The following is a 15,859-nucleotide window of genomic DNA, read 5'->3' as shown; positions in this document are numbered from 1 at the left end:
TTTACGTTATATCCATATGACTTATGTTTTTATTTTGCAGCTGCTTAACATTGGGCTAGTGATTTTAGCAATAGACCTTCGGTTTGATGAAGTGTTTAACGACGTTGATGTAAAGGAACTATTATCCACTTTAAGTATAACAGAGACCAATTTCAAAAGAGCACTTGATATGTTCACGAAAGTAGTTTGTTCACTTTCAATATCATGTCTTGTTACAGTTATAGCTACCATTGTCATCACCATTAAGAGGAAGGTGGTTTTACTGTTCTTTGTAAGTCTTTGTTAAATTGAACATTTTACGCAAAGGAGTATTTTTTATGACAAACTGAAAAATCTAATATTAAAAAAGGAAACACTGGAAAAAAAATAAACAGGATATAAGGATCTTCAAGTACTTTTCAAGTACCTTTCAACTCATTTGCTACACCTCGGGTATTACTACTACTTGTAAGTGATATGCACTGACAGAATAGCTAATAAGATAATTAACCTTGGAATATATTCTTTTAAATAACACTCTTTATCTTGGTTTCCGAAGTCATCTTTAGTTATGTGTCGTATACATTTCCTGGTTTTGTAGAGCAAGTATTATATATATATATATTTTATTTGCATTTTAGGGAGCTGGCTGCTGGTTTGTTTTATTTGCTGCATCTGCCATTCAAATCGGTTTATTGGGAAAATTCAATTCTCATGTAATATAACATAGTTCATGTTTCTGTAGTACATCCAACTCTCTTTAGATATATTGATCGGGAAACGATAGAGTGAATATCGAAACTATTACTCAAACGTTTAAATGTTCGTTACTGGCATGAATGATACTTTTTTTTAGTCATTCAAGATTGCCTATTAATTTTCTTGGACAATTCTTTTACCTAATTTACCTTTACCTAATTTACCTAACGTAGCTGCTGTCTTGCAAGAAGCAGGAACCGATTAACCTCCCTGAGCACCCAAGTTTGATCTTGAATATAAGGGAAGGGATAGTGCTGTGCCTTTTAATCGATGTGTTTTTTTTTTATCTTTTATGTGTTGCGATTTATTTTTCGTTAGTTGTCCGTTTGGTGTTATCTTCAGGAAGTTTTATCCAAGTGATTAAAATTTGGGTTATTTGTAAAACACTCAAACAGCATTAGCTTCAAGACATTTAAACTCCAGACCTATAAGCATTATTCTTCAATTCCCTCTTTCATTTGTTAAAATGCTAATATTGTTCAAGCTCCTATATTGGTATGACTTCAAGATATATCTTTTCAAGATGGAGCTGGATAAATTTGTAGGAGCATTACCAGGTAACAAAGCGACTCACAAATTTGAGGTTAAAAGTCTGATCCCCTTTGGATACTAGTACATGAAGACGACACCAGTCAAAAGTTAACGATCTCCTAATTTAACTTATGAAGGAAACCGCATTAAGTTGATGCTTGCGACAAAAATATCGTGTATCCACATATATTTTATTTTGTAATTTAACAGAACATTTTCTACGCGACACATTCTGTTATTGATGTTTTAAATCAAAATAAGGTTTAGAATGTTTAGAATGGATAAAGTTTAACCTACCTTGAAACTTGTACACAGAGAGACGCATGCGTTCCCCCCCCCACCCCCCCCCCCAAAAAAAAAAAAAAAAAAAAAGATATTTGTCCATTAAACAGAACAATGAAATAAATAACGTAATCCAATAAGCAATCACATGCGTATAGTATTCACATGTTTTGGTTTTACTCTTTCATTAACACTAAAAATTTCAAACTTACCCTTCAATATAATAGGGGTAATTCAACATGACCTCTATATTTCAAAGCAATAATTTAGTCGTAGTTTGCTTTTCATTTTCTAGCTGTTGCAAAAACAATTGGTTGCATGAAATGTATTCAATTCTTAACTTTGTTTTTTTTTTATTTTTTTAATGCTTTCATAATATGGATTTTTTCACAATATCAAATATTTTAGTTCATTGCAATTAAATGGATATTTTATCAGAGATGCGAGAAAGTGTAGAAATTTTTATGTGTGTGTCAAACGAGCGGTAAGTGCTGTCTTAAATATTAACCGTACAACAAGGTATTTACCTTCCATGGGAATTGACAGGTACACATCGGAGCAAACAGCAATGTCCCGATTGTTAACTCAGGTACGTAAGGAAAATTGCAACATATGTATTTCATATGTTTTAAAACACCTGAACAACATATGCTCCTCATATGTTAAGGACATCCATGAAAAATATGTTTAGGACTAACAAAGTAGTTCACGATGAAAAAAGGTTAATAAAAACCAAAATGGTAATTATATGTCTTCCATAGGACTTAATGTATATAAAAAAAGGCTTTTCATACAAGTTAGAATTTTTGTTTCAAGGATATTTTTATAGGAACAACAACATAAAATTTCATATTTGTCCTAATTATATGTTTCCATATTTTTTTAAAATATGATAACATATAGTGCAATTTTTTCTGTGATATTCTCCTCCATAGGAAGGAACAGTTCCTGCTTCTTTAAAGACGAGTGCCTCGCTGCTCGTTTTATTTATATGAATTACAATAATTATTTGTATAATGAATTTTACAACTTATTTTGCATTGTCTCGTTGATTCGTTCTACAGGTAAATTCATCTGTATATTTCAATTGGCCGCAACCGTTGTTGTATGATGATTACTACTATTCAAACAGGGCAGGATACTACTGGAACTACGAATCGATGAAATGGAATAGTCTTTTTGTAAAGGTACATGCAATTTTGATATTGAGTGTTCAACACAGGTAAAATATCATCTGTCATCTTGTAAAATCATACAGATGTATTTTCATTTCATTTAATAACATTGGAAATGATATGTTGTATTTATTGTTAAAACGTTTTGAAATACAAATTTGTATATCAAATTACAAATACAAGTTTTAAAAGCCTCCTTCAATGGGAGGTGATTGGAGGCAAAACTATTTAAGAGTAGATAATTTAATTTAGAAGAAAAGTAACTCATTGACATCCAGTCCTCTTTTAGAAATATGAAAGAATGTCAGTTAAGTGTGCTTTACATGAAATGTTATCCGCCAGTTGAATAGGTTGCAAAATAGTGTAAATTTTCTACAAATTCTATAAGGAATTATGTAAAAAATGCCCGCATTAAAGCTTTAATGCCTCGAAATCAATTTCGATAACCTTTGTTTTTACATCAGTTTTCAAAGACCCCGATATAGCAAAAACGGTGTCTACTATACATGACAAATATGTTGTCGTACCAGCAGACAAAGCCAAAAACAACATTGTTTTGTCTGCAAAACGTTTTACATCCAATGTTTATTATCAGAGGTAGACGTAGAAAATAATAACAGTGATAAGACCTACACTGCTACCACACTCTCCAAAGTAGAGATTGTGGAGGAGTAATCAAGGGAACCAAGATTATAGCGGTAATCAAAAGAATGTAATCCAGGGACAAAGACCAGACATGGGAAACAGACATATACAACAAAAATGGAAAACCATAAATCAGTATTATCCTCTTTTGGTCTCTCTACCAAGGATGATGATTGTGATATACCGTATATACACAGTGATAGACACAGTGAAGTCAGCCTCATATCTTGACCTACACTTAGAAATCGATGGTAAAGGAGAACTATTGACCAAACTTTACGACAAATGTGATGACTTTTCATTCAGAATTGTCAACTTTCCTGTCATCTGTGGCAACATCCCTTCAGCACAGGCTTATGGAGTGTTCAAATCACAACTCATACGTTATGCCAGAGCTTGCCGACACTACGCAGACTTTTTGTATCGAACTAGAACTCCAACAAATAGGCTTCTGGAACAGGGTTATGTTTCTACAAGATTAAAGTCATCACTACAGAAGTTTTATGGTCGTCATCAAGAACTCGTGGATCATTATGGTGTATCCACCTGCACCATGGCAACTGATTTATTCAACGGGTCATAGTTTTCAATTCCTCGTTTGTCTATCCCGGGCTTGACTTTTTATGAGCAATTCGGCGGGTGATTCTAGAAACAGAGGATGTTTACCTTTCCGGCGCACCCGGTCCTTGCTCTCAGTTTTTAGTGGAGTTGCTCATTTGCTTTTGTTACTTTGTATGTACGATTTTAGTTACTTTATGTTCTTTGTTGTGTATGTCTATTTTCCATGTCTGGTCTTTGTCCCTGGATTACATTTTGTTCATTTCCGCTATAACCGTGGTTCCATTGATTAGTCTTTCATATAAAATAGGAAAATCTATCTATAAAAATATCAAGTATGATCTACATTAAACTTCGGGACTTTGGTCATATGAAGATTTTTATGAAACATGACCTGTTAAGATAAGATAACAGCTGCAATACTTCCATATTTATTGACTTTCGAGTGTCATAAGTTAATTAGGAAAAGTTAAAATATTTCTAAACAGGGATGTTATAATTGAAGATGTGTATTTTCTTTATACCTATACACGGACAGTTCATATGTACCCTTCTAGATGTACTCCATATATGACCAGTCTAGGGTCTTGTTCACTTCGAATTTGTGCCAAAAGTGGTGAAAAATAATGGTCGAAATACTTGTGCTGCTCTTGGTTATGGAACTAATTTGTTATGCATTGTCCTGTGCGTTTGTTCATATTAATGATAAACTTTACTTTTCACCAACATATGTCTAGTTTTTTCTCTAAGTTTTTATCGATCGATTTCCATTTTCCATTTCAATATACAATGTCGTTTTAAGATTTACATTTAAGTCACACGTTGTTCTGAAATGTCACAATTTTTGTCATTAGTTTATTGCAATTCATACTCTATCGCTTATATAACTATAATGATTTTGGTCAAGGAACACAAAAAAACTTTGGCATTTCAAACAATATAAGGAAAGCTCTGATTTTGCAACCAAGCTTAACAGATAGCTAACAGTAAGCTAAAGTGCCATGCAAAAAGTATTCGATAAAACAAGATGATTATGTTTTGTTGAATATTTCAAAGGCATTGAACATAAATCCTTCACAGAAAATTTAACAAAGTATATACCTTGATACTTTGTTAAATGTCCTTATAATGACACTTTGGATTATCCATGGAATTGATTTATACATGTGTTGAATGTAAGGCATCATGGTCTCTTCGCATATTGTCTCTATTCCTGGGAAACAAATATGCTTGAGTTATTCTAGTTACATTTATTTGAAGTTTTCTTTTAATGTACAAGTGCGGACACAGACTGGTATTACCCGAGGGTCGAGTATGGACCCAGACTAGTCAAAGAGCAAACTCGTTTTGTCGTGAATTATTTGCTTTGGCTAGAAAACAAAATGTTGTGGTGTTTAACAGCAATTGATGGGAATGGAGGTACTTGCTTTTTTTAGAGTTGAAGTCCTATTTATCAGAAACTTAGGTTCAGATATATATATATATGTGACGACGTATAGAAAGATCTGAAAAATTCCCAACGATGTTAGAACTGTCAACTTTGCGATGCACCGACAACATTATTATACAACGTCTCAGTGATTTTGTGCAGGCGGTGTTGCCATAGATGTCACAGCGGTACGAGTTCGAGTCCCGCGGAGGGATCGGCCAAAAATTTGCATCGCAAATTTGACAGTTCTAACATCGTTGGGAATTTTTCAGACCTTTCTATACGTTTACATATCTTCCCTGTATCAATTTGATCCGATGGAGCAGTGTAGCGAATAGAGTCGTCACATTCTTAGACGTTGTATAATATTGATTTGTTGTGACATACATCATTAATTTGATCCTCTATCCGACATAATAACATCTAAATGAACTGTATCGTACTACCATACATCGTGTACTAAGTTACAGCCGTAGATTAATCCTACGAGGAAGAATGATCTGGCCAGCGAAAGCTATATGTGGTCTAGGGCCCTTGACTTAGTGCAGGCGGTGTTGCCATAGATGTCACAGCGGTACGAGTTCGAGTCCCGCGGAGAGAACGACCAAAAATTTGCATCGCAAATTTGACAGTTTTAACATCGTTGGGAATACTTGTATGAAAGTGTTGAACATTACTATTACATGTTAAGGATTGACTTTTCCGCGGTTTGTTGCTGCTTTAAATATGGACACAAACTTTCAGTATTGTATCTATGAGTTACATTGAATAAGGATATGTCTGTACTGAATTCTATAATCTGAAAGGAAGATGAATAGCGGTTATAGATTACATTCAGTTACATGTATTAGAACTTTTTTTACATTCTTGTGTAAAAAAGCAAAGCAATAAAGTTGGTGCCATTTTCCTGACATTTTGTATCTTAAGGAGAGAGAACGCAAGAAAACGTCTTGCAAGCAATATTTTTTTTTCAAACTACAATTTCCTATGCATTTCCTCTGTACTGGTTCTTCCGTAAATGCAAAATTAATAATAAAATAGTATATGATGGTATATTGATCTATAACAAATGCATGTTTAAACGTTGGGACCATCAATGGGTCCACACAATAATTATCATTATGTTGTAGTTTTGTGTTGAGATTTTACGAAAGTTCTGCGTTATAAATTTCCCCATACACTGGGTGCCAATTGGACTAGTAATATTACTACAAATATTTTTTAGTAATACATGATATATAATCAAAAATATAATTTGGATTGTATGGTTAGATTTAGTTCTATTGCATTGACACAGGATGAGAATTTCACCAGAATAAATGTGGCCTTTTTTAGACCTTATTTGGTTCGATTCAATCAGAACTTTCATTCACAGAATAAGAATTTCACCAAAATCAATGTGGTCCTTGTTTGCTCTTATTTTGGTTCAAATCAGTCTGAACTATCCTTTGGAGAAAAGGCACAATTAGTACAATTTCAAAGAGATAAGTTCTGATTTACTCATCCAAACATCAGGAAAACATTGGTTTTTGTTCTTAATCAGACCAAGTCACATTTTAGTACAATCTCAAAAAGATCAATTCACAATTTACTTGTACCCCTTACTTCAGAAAAATACTAGTTTCAGGCCCTTTGTTTGGTCCATTGTTCATTAAAGATTCAAAAACCAGTCTAGACTTAGTGGTGTAAAGACATTCATTTGCTTTTACTTGAGTTACATGTATATAGTTAATTCTATGAAAAGCTTGCTAATATGGTTAAGGTCATGTCTTCAAAAATCAATACCATCCTTCCTTTTGGTTTTGAAAATTTGAGTAACCGATTAAAACTTATATTACATGTAATTATCACAGAAAACTAAGCGTTTTAGACATGCATTGACAAAAGAGAACAGTGGCAATTCATATGTAAAAGTATATGTTTCTAGGTCTTTTAAAAACACAATCAAATTTTATCAAAATTGGTGGAAGACTTTTCAAGTAATTCTGTGTAGTGTGAACAAATACAGGTTTGGTTCTCTTTTATCTGGAAAACAATGCAAAATACTTGAGGTACATTCTGTAGCTTCATGTATATATAGAAAACCCTTTCTGTTGCCAATACGGTTTTTTTGATGGGACAATATAGATATGTATATCACAAAAATGTCCAGTGAATTAGGATTGGCCTCTGTAAATTAACAAAAAATTATTGCTCGAACAAATAAAATAGTAACCATATGTCTAACATTACCAGTTGAGCAATTAAGGCTGTTCAGAGCTGATTTGTGTAATACATGTACTCTTCAAATGCTGGCATTAATACTGAATTGTACATTAACTGCTTCTAATAAATTGTACACATGTAGTACTAATATGTGGAAAATTATTGGCATTTTATGAATGCTTGTTGATAAAAATCACTGCTTGATAGTGCATGTTTATATTTGATAGAATTAATGCTTGTAATGACTTACAACGTTACTAACCTCTTGCCTTGTTACCACATACGACCTAAAACTTTATTTCTAGTAAACTAAACACATTTTGAATAATATAATAGCTTACATAAGTTTTTCGTAACAACTTCTCAGACAATGGCGACACTAACTTCCTCGCAATATTGACCGATGACTACAGCGATTAACAATCTAAACTGCATTTGCACTGTTCATTGAACACTTAATTGTTAATTTAATTTTTAAATGGCTTTAAAATATGATTAAATAAAAAAGTGAAACACACATAACCATAAATTTGATCGTAAGAAATGATATACAACCCTATTAGAATTGTTTCTGACTCATCTATATTGATACCAAGAACCTAAACCCTACAGCTGAACGTGTAAAATTGTATACAATGTATATAATATTCTAATATGCAAGTGTTCGAAAGACTGTAGTTAGATTTATATTAAACACATCTAGTTTCTCTCCTTAAATCGTACATTACACGAAATATCAGAAGATATAATACTAAAAATACATAATATATATACTAATATAAATACTCAACTTCCACAGAGTGTTAATTGTGAAAATTTAAGTAACCACTCCTTTTTTCTATTCCCTTGAATTTTTTGGCTTATGTCCTGAAAAATTTTTTTTTGATAGTTTTCGAAATGCGTGCAAGTTTGCGTATTCCACTCACAGACAATTTGCGAGGACGCCCATTTCTCACTGATTCGAGGTGTCTAAATGTTTGCTTTATATTGCGGATTGTACTCTGGGGTCTCGACAACATCCTTGCAATGTGACATACCTTCTTACATGTCTGAAATGAAGCTTGATTCGATTCATTACCCAAATCTATCCACCCGTCCCATTTTCATTACACAATTTATACAAACAAATGCAAGCTGCTTCCATTAGTAAGATGTCATTAACATTATATAAAGCAATTATTAGTTTTAATTACATAATTTCTTTAAAAACCTTGAAGTTGTTTTTTGATTTACTACCGTATTCCTAGTTAACAGTAACTATATTTTTACCGAACCCTTGCATGGAACTGTAGATGAACTTTTCGTTGTTTACTGGTGGGTGTATTTTATCAAACAAGCGGAAAAGCAACTTAAAGACTTCTTTTACATATAAAGGTCTTGACATGAAAAATAAATGATTTAATTTGTCTTTTCACAACAGGGAGAATGTTGTGGTGTAGGATCTGATATACAATACTCATTCGTGTTAACATATTGGTATTTACATGGTCAACGCAATCGCACGTCATCGCCCACTCAGAAGATTCCTGTACAGTGCTGTAAATCCCAAACGAAGGTCTATCATTATGTTGATCGATACGACTCAAATTGTACTTACTACTTAAAGGCTGGAACATACCATGAAACGGTGAGTTTTCTGCGTCTCAATCCATATCATAAGAGCAAATGAAATAGATATGAAATTAACAAAATAGACATAAATAGATTTTCGTCAATAATGTTTACCCCATATTATAAATAGAAAAGACTAGCTGTCTCCATTAATGGGAAAAACGCCCACAATTAATCATCAACCATCAGAATTCGAGAAGTTATCCGTCTACATTGAAAAGATTAATTATACAAGCACATTAAAACTCACCTAGTTGATATACAGAAAATAATATATGGCAAAATCAGTATCATATGCCTTATATCCCATTATACCAATATCAGCCAAATATTTACGAATAATATATAATTAAAGTCTTTCTTAATGAGGTAAGATATATGTATCTACTCATTTACATTCATATGAAGAACATAAAATTAGTTAATGCGACTACAAACAAATATTGACGTTTTACTGATTAAGCAGTTTTTCACGTGACAAAGAAGGATGAAATAGGTTTCATCAACATATACATGTAAAACAAAAAGGTCAACATCATACAAACTCACTAACTATGTACTAGTCAATTTATGGACAATTAAACATTCTTAGCAACAGGTTCTATCATTTTATAATTTAGGGTTGTAATACCGCAATACAGAAGAGGTTAGAGCCATACACCGACGTATTTTACCCACTTCAGTCACTAGTCCTTGTCGCACAGGTAGTTTTCATACCGCTGTAAATATAATTCATGTAAACTGAACAGAAAGAGGAAACAAAAATACTTTCTACATACACAATGTAGACATCAGAATAAATCAAAATTAATTAAAACAATTAAGGAGGTCAAACAAGATAGTACACAATAGAATATAGACACTTGCAATATGAACTGTAAGATTAAAAAAAGTTTGGGTGACGTGTATTCGGTCCTTAATAATGACTTGTGATTAGTGAAATCTATTTATTTCAGTTTACGTGTGTGGTTATATTGCTATGGCTTGGATTTCAAACGAGGAAAGAAACTGTGAGTAAAACTGTCAACAACAAACTGGAATTAAGCGATGCGATGAAAGTACCCAAAATCGATGTGAATGTCACCATGGGAGAGACGGAAGCATCAGTACTGTCAAACGATCATCAAACAGTCCCGATAGAAGAAGAAATAAACTCGAGGACAGGAAAAAAGAAGAAAAACAAACGAGATAAAAACAGTTCAATAAAAAAGAAGAAAAAGAAGTCAAATATTAACTTATTAACTGGTGATAACATGTCAAGCGGAAAACATGATAAAGAGGTAAAAGAGCAACACAGTGACAACATTGTCGAAAGATTCCAGTTAGAACATACGCATGTCGACAATGGCAATGAAATGTTTAATATGGATACAAACAACAAAAGTGTTACTTCTTTGTAACTTTAGTTTTCTTTAAATTGTTAAACCGCATAAGTGACGAATGAAGTTGGTAATTGATTAAATTGTTTGCACCTAAGATATTTATTGATAGCTTAATTACAACAATATGTATCATAACAATCAGTAATCAATCATTTAATCAGTAGCACAGAAATCCACATTCAACTTTCCTGTTTAAATTTTAAGAATATTGAATAATAAGTTATATACTGAATTTCTTAAATGATATTGAAATATTCTACTAACTGTTAATCGTTTTTAAAAAGACCTGGACCCAGTTTCATAAAAAAAAAAAAAATCAAATTTTTCCTCAATTTCATGAGTTTTCCTCAAATCTTCAATTTCAAGCATTGTAATAGGTAAATCTGGTAAGGGTCTAACTACATTAATGTAGCTTCTTAACAAACTCTGTCAAGGCGGAGTCACAAAGACAAATAGCAACATTAAACAAGAAACAAATTAATATGCGATTCACTAGTGGTTGATATAATTTGATTTGTCAGCGTTTAATTATGTAAACAATATGGGAAGCCAAAAAAAAAAAACCAAATTCAATGAAGATCAAAATTCAATGTCATTTCGCTCTGGTCTTAACTTGGATTTCAACAACGAGCGTAATTTTTCGCTTGAAAATAATTACGCAATGAATTTAAGTTTCAGATTCAATCATTATACACGTCTAACCACATCCAAACCCATAACATGCATATTGCTGGAAAGAAAACTGACCGCGTTAAACGAAATAGTTCCCTGACAATTGATAGACGAGATGAGATGAAATATTTTTGAATGTGGAAGATTTTTCTATTTCTTAATTTTCCTTACTGTAAAGGCAATACAATGTGCACGGCACCTACCATACAATTAATCAGCTTTAAACATCTTCAGATCAAGGTTCAGTAAAGGATCTGTCCAAGAATGAACATTCAATTTGATTTTTTGATTCTGATCCGGAAGAAAGAATATCGTTTAGCTAAATCCTTTAATCGCAGTTTCCGCTATATAGATGGCGTATTATCTTTGAACAATCCTAATTTTGTTGATTTGATACATCGCATCTACCACAAAGAACTTGAGATAAAGGATATTACAGACACAGTGAAGTCAACCTCTTGACCTACACTTAGAAATCGATGGTAAAGGAAAACTATTGACCAAACTTTATGACAAACGTGATGACTTTTCATTCAAAATTGTCAACTTTCCTTTCATCTGTGGCAACATCCCTTCAGCACCTGCGTACGGAGTGTTCAAATCACAACTCATACGTTGTATCAGAGCTTACCGAGACTACACAGACTTTTTGTATCGCGCTAGAATTCTAACAAATAGGCTTTTTGAGCAGGGTTATGTTTCTACAAGATTGAAGTCATCACTACAAACGTTTTATAGTCGCCATGAAAACTGGTGTGTTCAACGTGTCATAGTTTTCCTTTCCTCTTTCGTCTACCCCGGACTTGACTTTTTATGAGCAACTCGGCGAATGTTTCTAGAAAAGTAGAGGATGTTGTTCTACCTGTGCACCTGGTCCATGCGCCGGAGTCCAAGTTGCTCATTTACTTTTGTTACTTTGTATGTATGATTTTAGTTACTTTATGTTCTTTGTTGTGTATGTCTGTTTTCCATATCTGGTCTTTGTCCCTGGATTACATTCTTTTAATTACCGCTATAACTTTGGTTATCTTGATTACTCTGAGCTTACATTATGTATGTGGAATGTGGAATGATTTCAATATTTAGTTTGATTGTAATATATCAATTACAAACACGTGCAGTAAAATGTTGGTTATTTATTTATTTTTTTTTTGGAGGGGGGGGGTTATTTCTTGTTTTATCTCAAAGCAATTAGTATACATATTTTGGGAAGTGAAAAGCCGTGTTAATTATTTATAAATTAAGAAAATTCCAGAACCTCTTTCACTCCATTTAATCAGTAGGTCTCAGAATGACATCATCAAATTGCTTTGAAATATATGGTTTTATAAACTACCTGTCTATCCTATCATTATTTGGTCAAAAACCCATGACAGTATCAGCTTAAGAATTAAGATAGCTGTAGGGTCAGAATATACTGGATCCTTAAATCCTATTTATTTGCCGGATAACACAAGTTCTGTCGTATGTAGGAGTGATTACAACTAATCGAGAAGTTCATATTGAATAGAATGATATATCAACGCGTGGTATCACTATGCAGCTTTGACTTACCGAACATTTTCCTGAAAAAAATCCTAAATTCAATTTTGAAGGGAAAGAGATGGATCTCTGTCTACTTTTAACACCCTTACATGACGTTATTGTGATTAAATGAGCCACGTAAATGTAGCTATGTACTGTCAAATTTTGTGACAGTAAATGACATAAGATCTTATTGAAGATATCGTGGCTCATGTCTCATATCTCAAATTGTAATGACGACCTAAAACGTCTGAACATACTTTGACCTAAAAGCTTTTTTAAGTTAAAAATGGATATCTACTCCTGAACAATGTGCTTTATTTAGTATAACCCTTTTTACGGATAAACTCTAAACAAAAAATATATATCGCGTTTGTCGACGAAAGTAATAGCATGAAAAAAAAATTGAACACATTGATAAAGAGAAGTTCTAATTGAGAATACTAAGCTCACAACTAATATTCATGCCGTTACACAACTTACCGATAAGTAAATATAGCAATTGTAAATCAAAGTAAAAGAAAGTGATATGTGTTGGTTAAGCTTAACCATCTGATTAAGTTTAAAATTCATATATAATTGATCAAGTGAAACGACGGTACTAAGTTTAAATCACCTACATTGATTTCTTTCACACGCTTTATTTGCTTAATACTATACCGTTTAATTAAAAAAGGTATAGATTGACACATACACACAACCGATTTACATTCCACAATAGTCACACAACAAAACAGGAAGTGACTCCATGATATTAAGTATTTGGTGTAATGTGTATGATTTCAATAACTTGACGGAACGTTCGAGCTAATAAAAACAGACAATGGGGAAAATAAGTAGAGGACCCTTGACTTTATCTACAAATATAATTATGACAGCTTCCCTAGTAACAAGGGTGAGTAAAGTAATACCGTTGAATTGCATTTACACATCGCCGTGATAATCAAAGCATATCACCAATTACATTCTAGTTCAATTTCAAGAAGAGTGAAAGTCAGAGATTTATATTTTTTTTCTGTCAATACACAATATAACCTCTGTACAAAATAATTTCCAGGTGTTAAAGAGATGAACAGAAAGTGAACAATACGGAATGAAAAGTAATTGCGTTTGTCGTATAGTTTGGTCAATAGTTTTCCTTCACCATCGATATTTATGTGTAGTTCAAGACATGAGGTTGACTTAACCAATATATGTTTAACGATAACCCGACCATTTGTTAAAAAACGCGTCCTCCACACTTGACAAATATATTGTCGATAAAAAAACTCCAACACTTTGGAGACATCTTCTTCGGTATATTTGGAAACTGATTGAAAATCGTTTTGTACTACAAACTAAAAACGTTTTATAGTCGCCATGAAAACTGGTGTGTTCAACGTGTCATAGTTTTCCTTTCCTCTTTCGTCTACCCCGGACTTGACTTTTTATGAGCAACTCGGCGAATGTTTCTAGAAAAGTAGAGGATGTTGTTCTACCTGTGCACCTGGTCCATGCGCCGGAGTCCAAGTTGCTCATTTACTTTTGTTACTTTGTATGTATGATTTTAGTTACTTTATGTTCTTTGTTGTGTATGTCTGTTTTCCATATCTGGTCTTTGTCCCTGGATTACATTCTTTTAATTACCGCTATAACTTTGGTTATCTTGATTACTCTGAGCTTACATTATGTATGTGGAATGTGGAATGATTTCAATATTTAGTTTGATTGTAATATATCAATTACAAACACGTGCAGTAAAATGTTGGTTATTTATTTATTTATTTTTTTGGAGGGGGGGGGGGGTTATTTCTTGTTTTATCTCAAAGCAATTAGTATACATATTTTGGGAAGTGAAAAGCCGTGTTAATTATTTATAAATTAAGAAAATTCCAGAACCTCTTTCACTCCATTTAATCAGTAGGTCTCAGAATGACATCATCAAATTGCTTTGAAATATATGGTTTTATAAACTACCTGTCTATCCTATCATTATTTGGTCAAAAACCCATGACAGTATCAGCTTAAGAATTAAGATAGCTGTAGGGTCAGAATATACTGGATCCTTAAATCCTATTTATTTGCCGGATAACACAAGTTCTGTCGTATGTAGGAGTGATTACAACTAATCGAGAAGTTCATATTGAATAGAATGATATATCAACGCGTGGTATCACTATGCAGCTTTGACTTACCGAACATTTTCCTGAAAAAAATCCTAAATTCAATTTTGAAGGGAAAGAGATGGATCTCTGTCTACTTTTAACACCCTTACATGACGTTATTGTGATTAAATGAGCCACGTAAATGTAGCTATGTACTGTCAAATTTTGTGACAGTAAATGACATAAGATCTTATTGAAGATATCGTGGCTCATGTCTCATATCTCAAATTGTAATGACGACCTAAAACGTCTGAACATACTTTGACCTAAAAGCTTTTTTAAGTTAAAAATGGATATCTACTCCTGAACAATGTGCTTTATTTGGTATAACCCTTTTTACGGATAAACTCTAAACAAAAAATATATATCGCGTTTGTCGACGAAAGTAATAGCATGAAAAAAAAATTGAACACATTGATAAAGAGAAGTTCTAATTGAGAATACTAAGCTCACAACTAATATTCATGCCGTTACACAACTTACCGATAAGTAAATATAGCAATTGTAAATCAAAGTAAAAGAAAGTGATATGTGTTGGTTAAGCTTAACCATCTGATTAAGTTTAAAATTCATATATAATTGATCAAGTGAAACGACGGTACTAAGTTTAAATCACCTACATTGATTTCTTTCACACGCTTTATTTGCTTAATACTATACCGTTTAATTAAAAAAGGTATAGATTGACACATACACACAACCGATTTACATTCCACAATAGTCACACAACAAAACAGGAAGTGACTCCATGATATTAAGTATTTGGTGTAATGTGTATGATTTCAATAACTTGACGGAACGTTCGAGCTAATAAAAACAGACAATGGGGAAAATAAGTAGAGGACCCTTGACTTTATCTACAAATATAATTATGACAGCTTCCCTAGTAACAAGGGTGAGTAAAGTAATACCGTTGAATTGCATTTACACATCGCCGTGATAATCAAAGCATATCACCAATTA

General features: G+C 32.8%; 1 protein-coding gene across 6 annotated transcripts in view; it reads left to right on the top strand.

Annotated features, from left to right (window-relative positions):
• The window catches only part of LOC148609063 (uncharacterized), a 34,582-nt gene extending 23,785 nt beyond the window's left edge, over positions 1-10,797 (top strand). For 5 of the 6 annotated variants that reach the window (XM_088596226.1, XM_088596228.1, XM_088596227.1 and 2 more), the window contains 6 exons: positions 41-271; positions 621-695; positions 2,616-2,738; positions 8,984-9,190; positions 9,795-9,878; positions 10,131-10,797. In XM_088596226.1, the coding sequence (XP_088452352.1) occupies positions 41-271; positions 621-695; positions 2,616-2,738; positions 8,984-9,190; positions 9,795-9,878; positions 10,131-10,574 (1,164 nt within the window). In that variant the 3' untranslated portion in view covers positions 10,575-10,797. The remainder of the gene's footprint in view (positions 1-40; positions 272-620; positions 696-2,615; positions 2,739-8,983; positions 9,191-9,794; positions 9,879-10,130) is intronic. The other variant, XM_088596229.1, reaches the window with a different exon arrangement.
• The last annotated feature ends 5,062 nt before the right edge of the window (positions 10,798-15,859 follow it).

This window comes from Perna viridis, chromosome 8, assembly GCF_037379345.1.
Source record: "Perna viridis isolate PV_CMFRI_1.1 ecotype Kerala chromosome 8, ASM3737934v1, whole genome shotgun sequence".
Classification (NCBI taxonomy): domain Eukaryota; kingdom Metazoa; phylum Mollusca; class Bivalvia; order Mytilida; family Mytilidae; genus Perna; species Perna viridis.
Note: the sequence above shows the minus strand (reverse complement) of the source record. Positions and strands in the feature narration are given on the sequence as shown.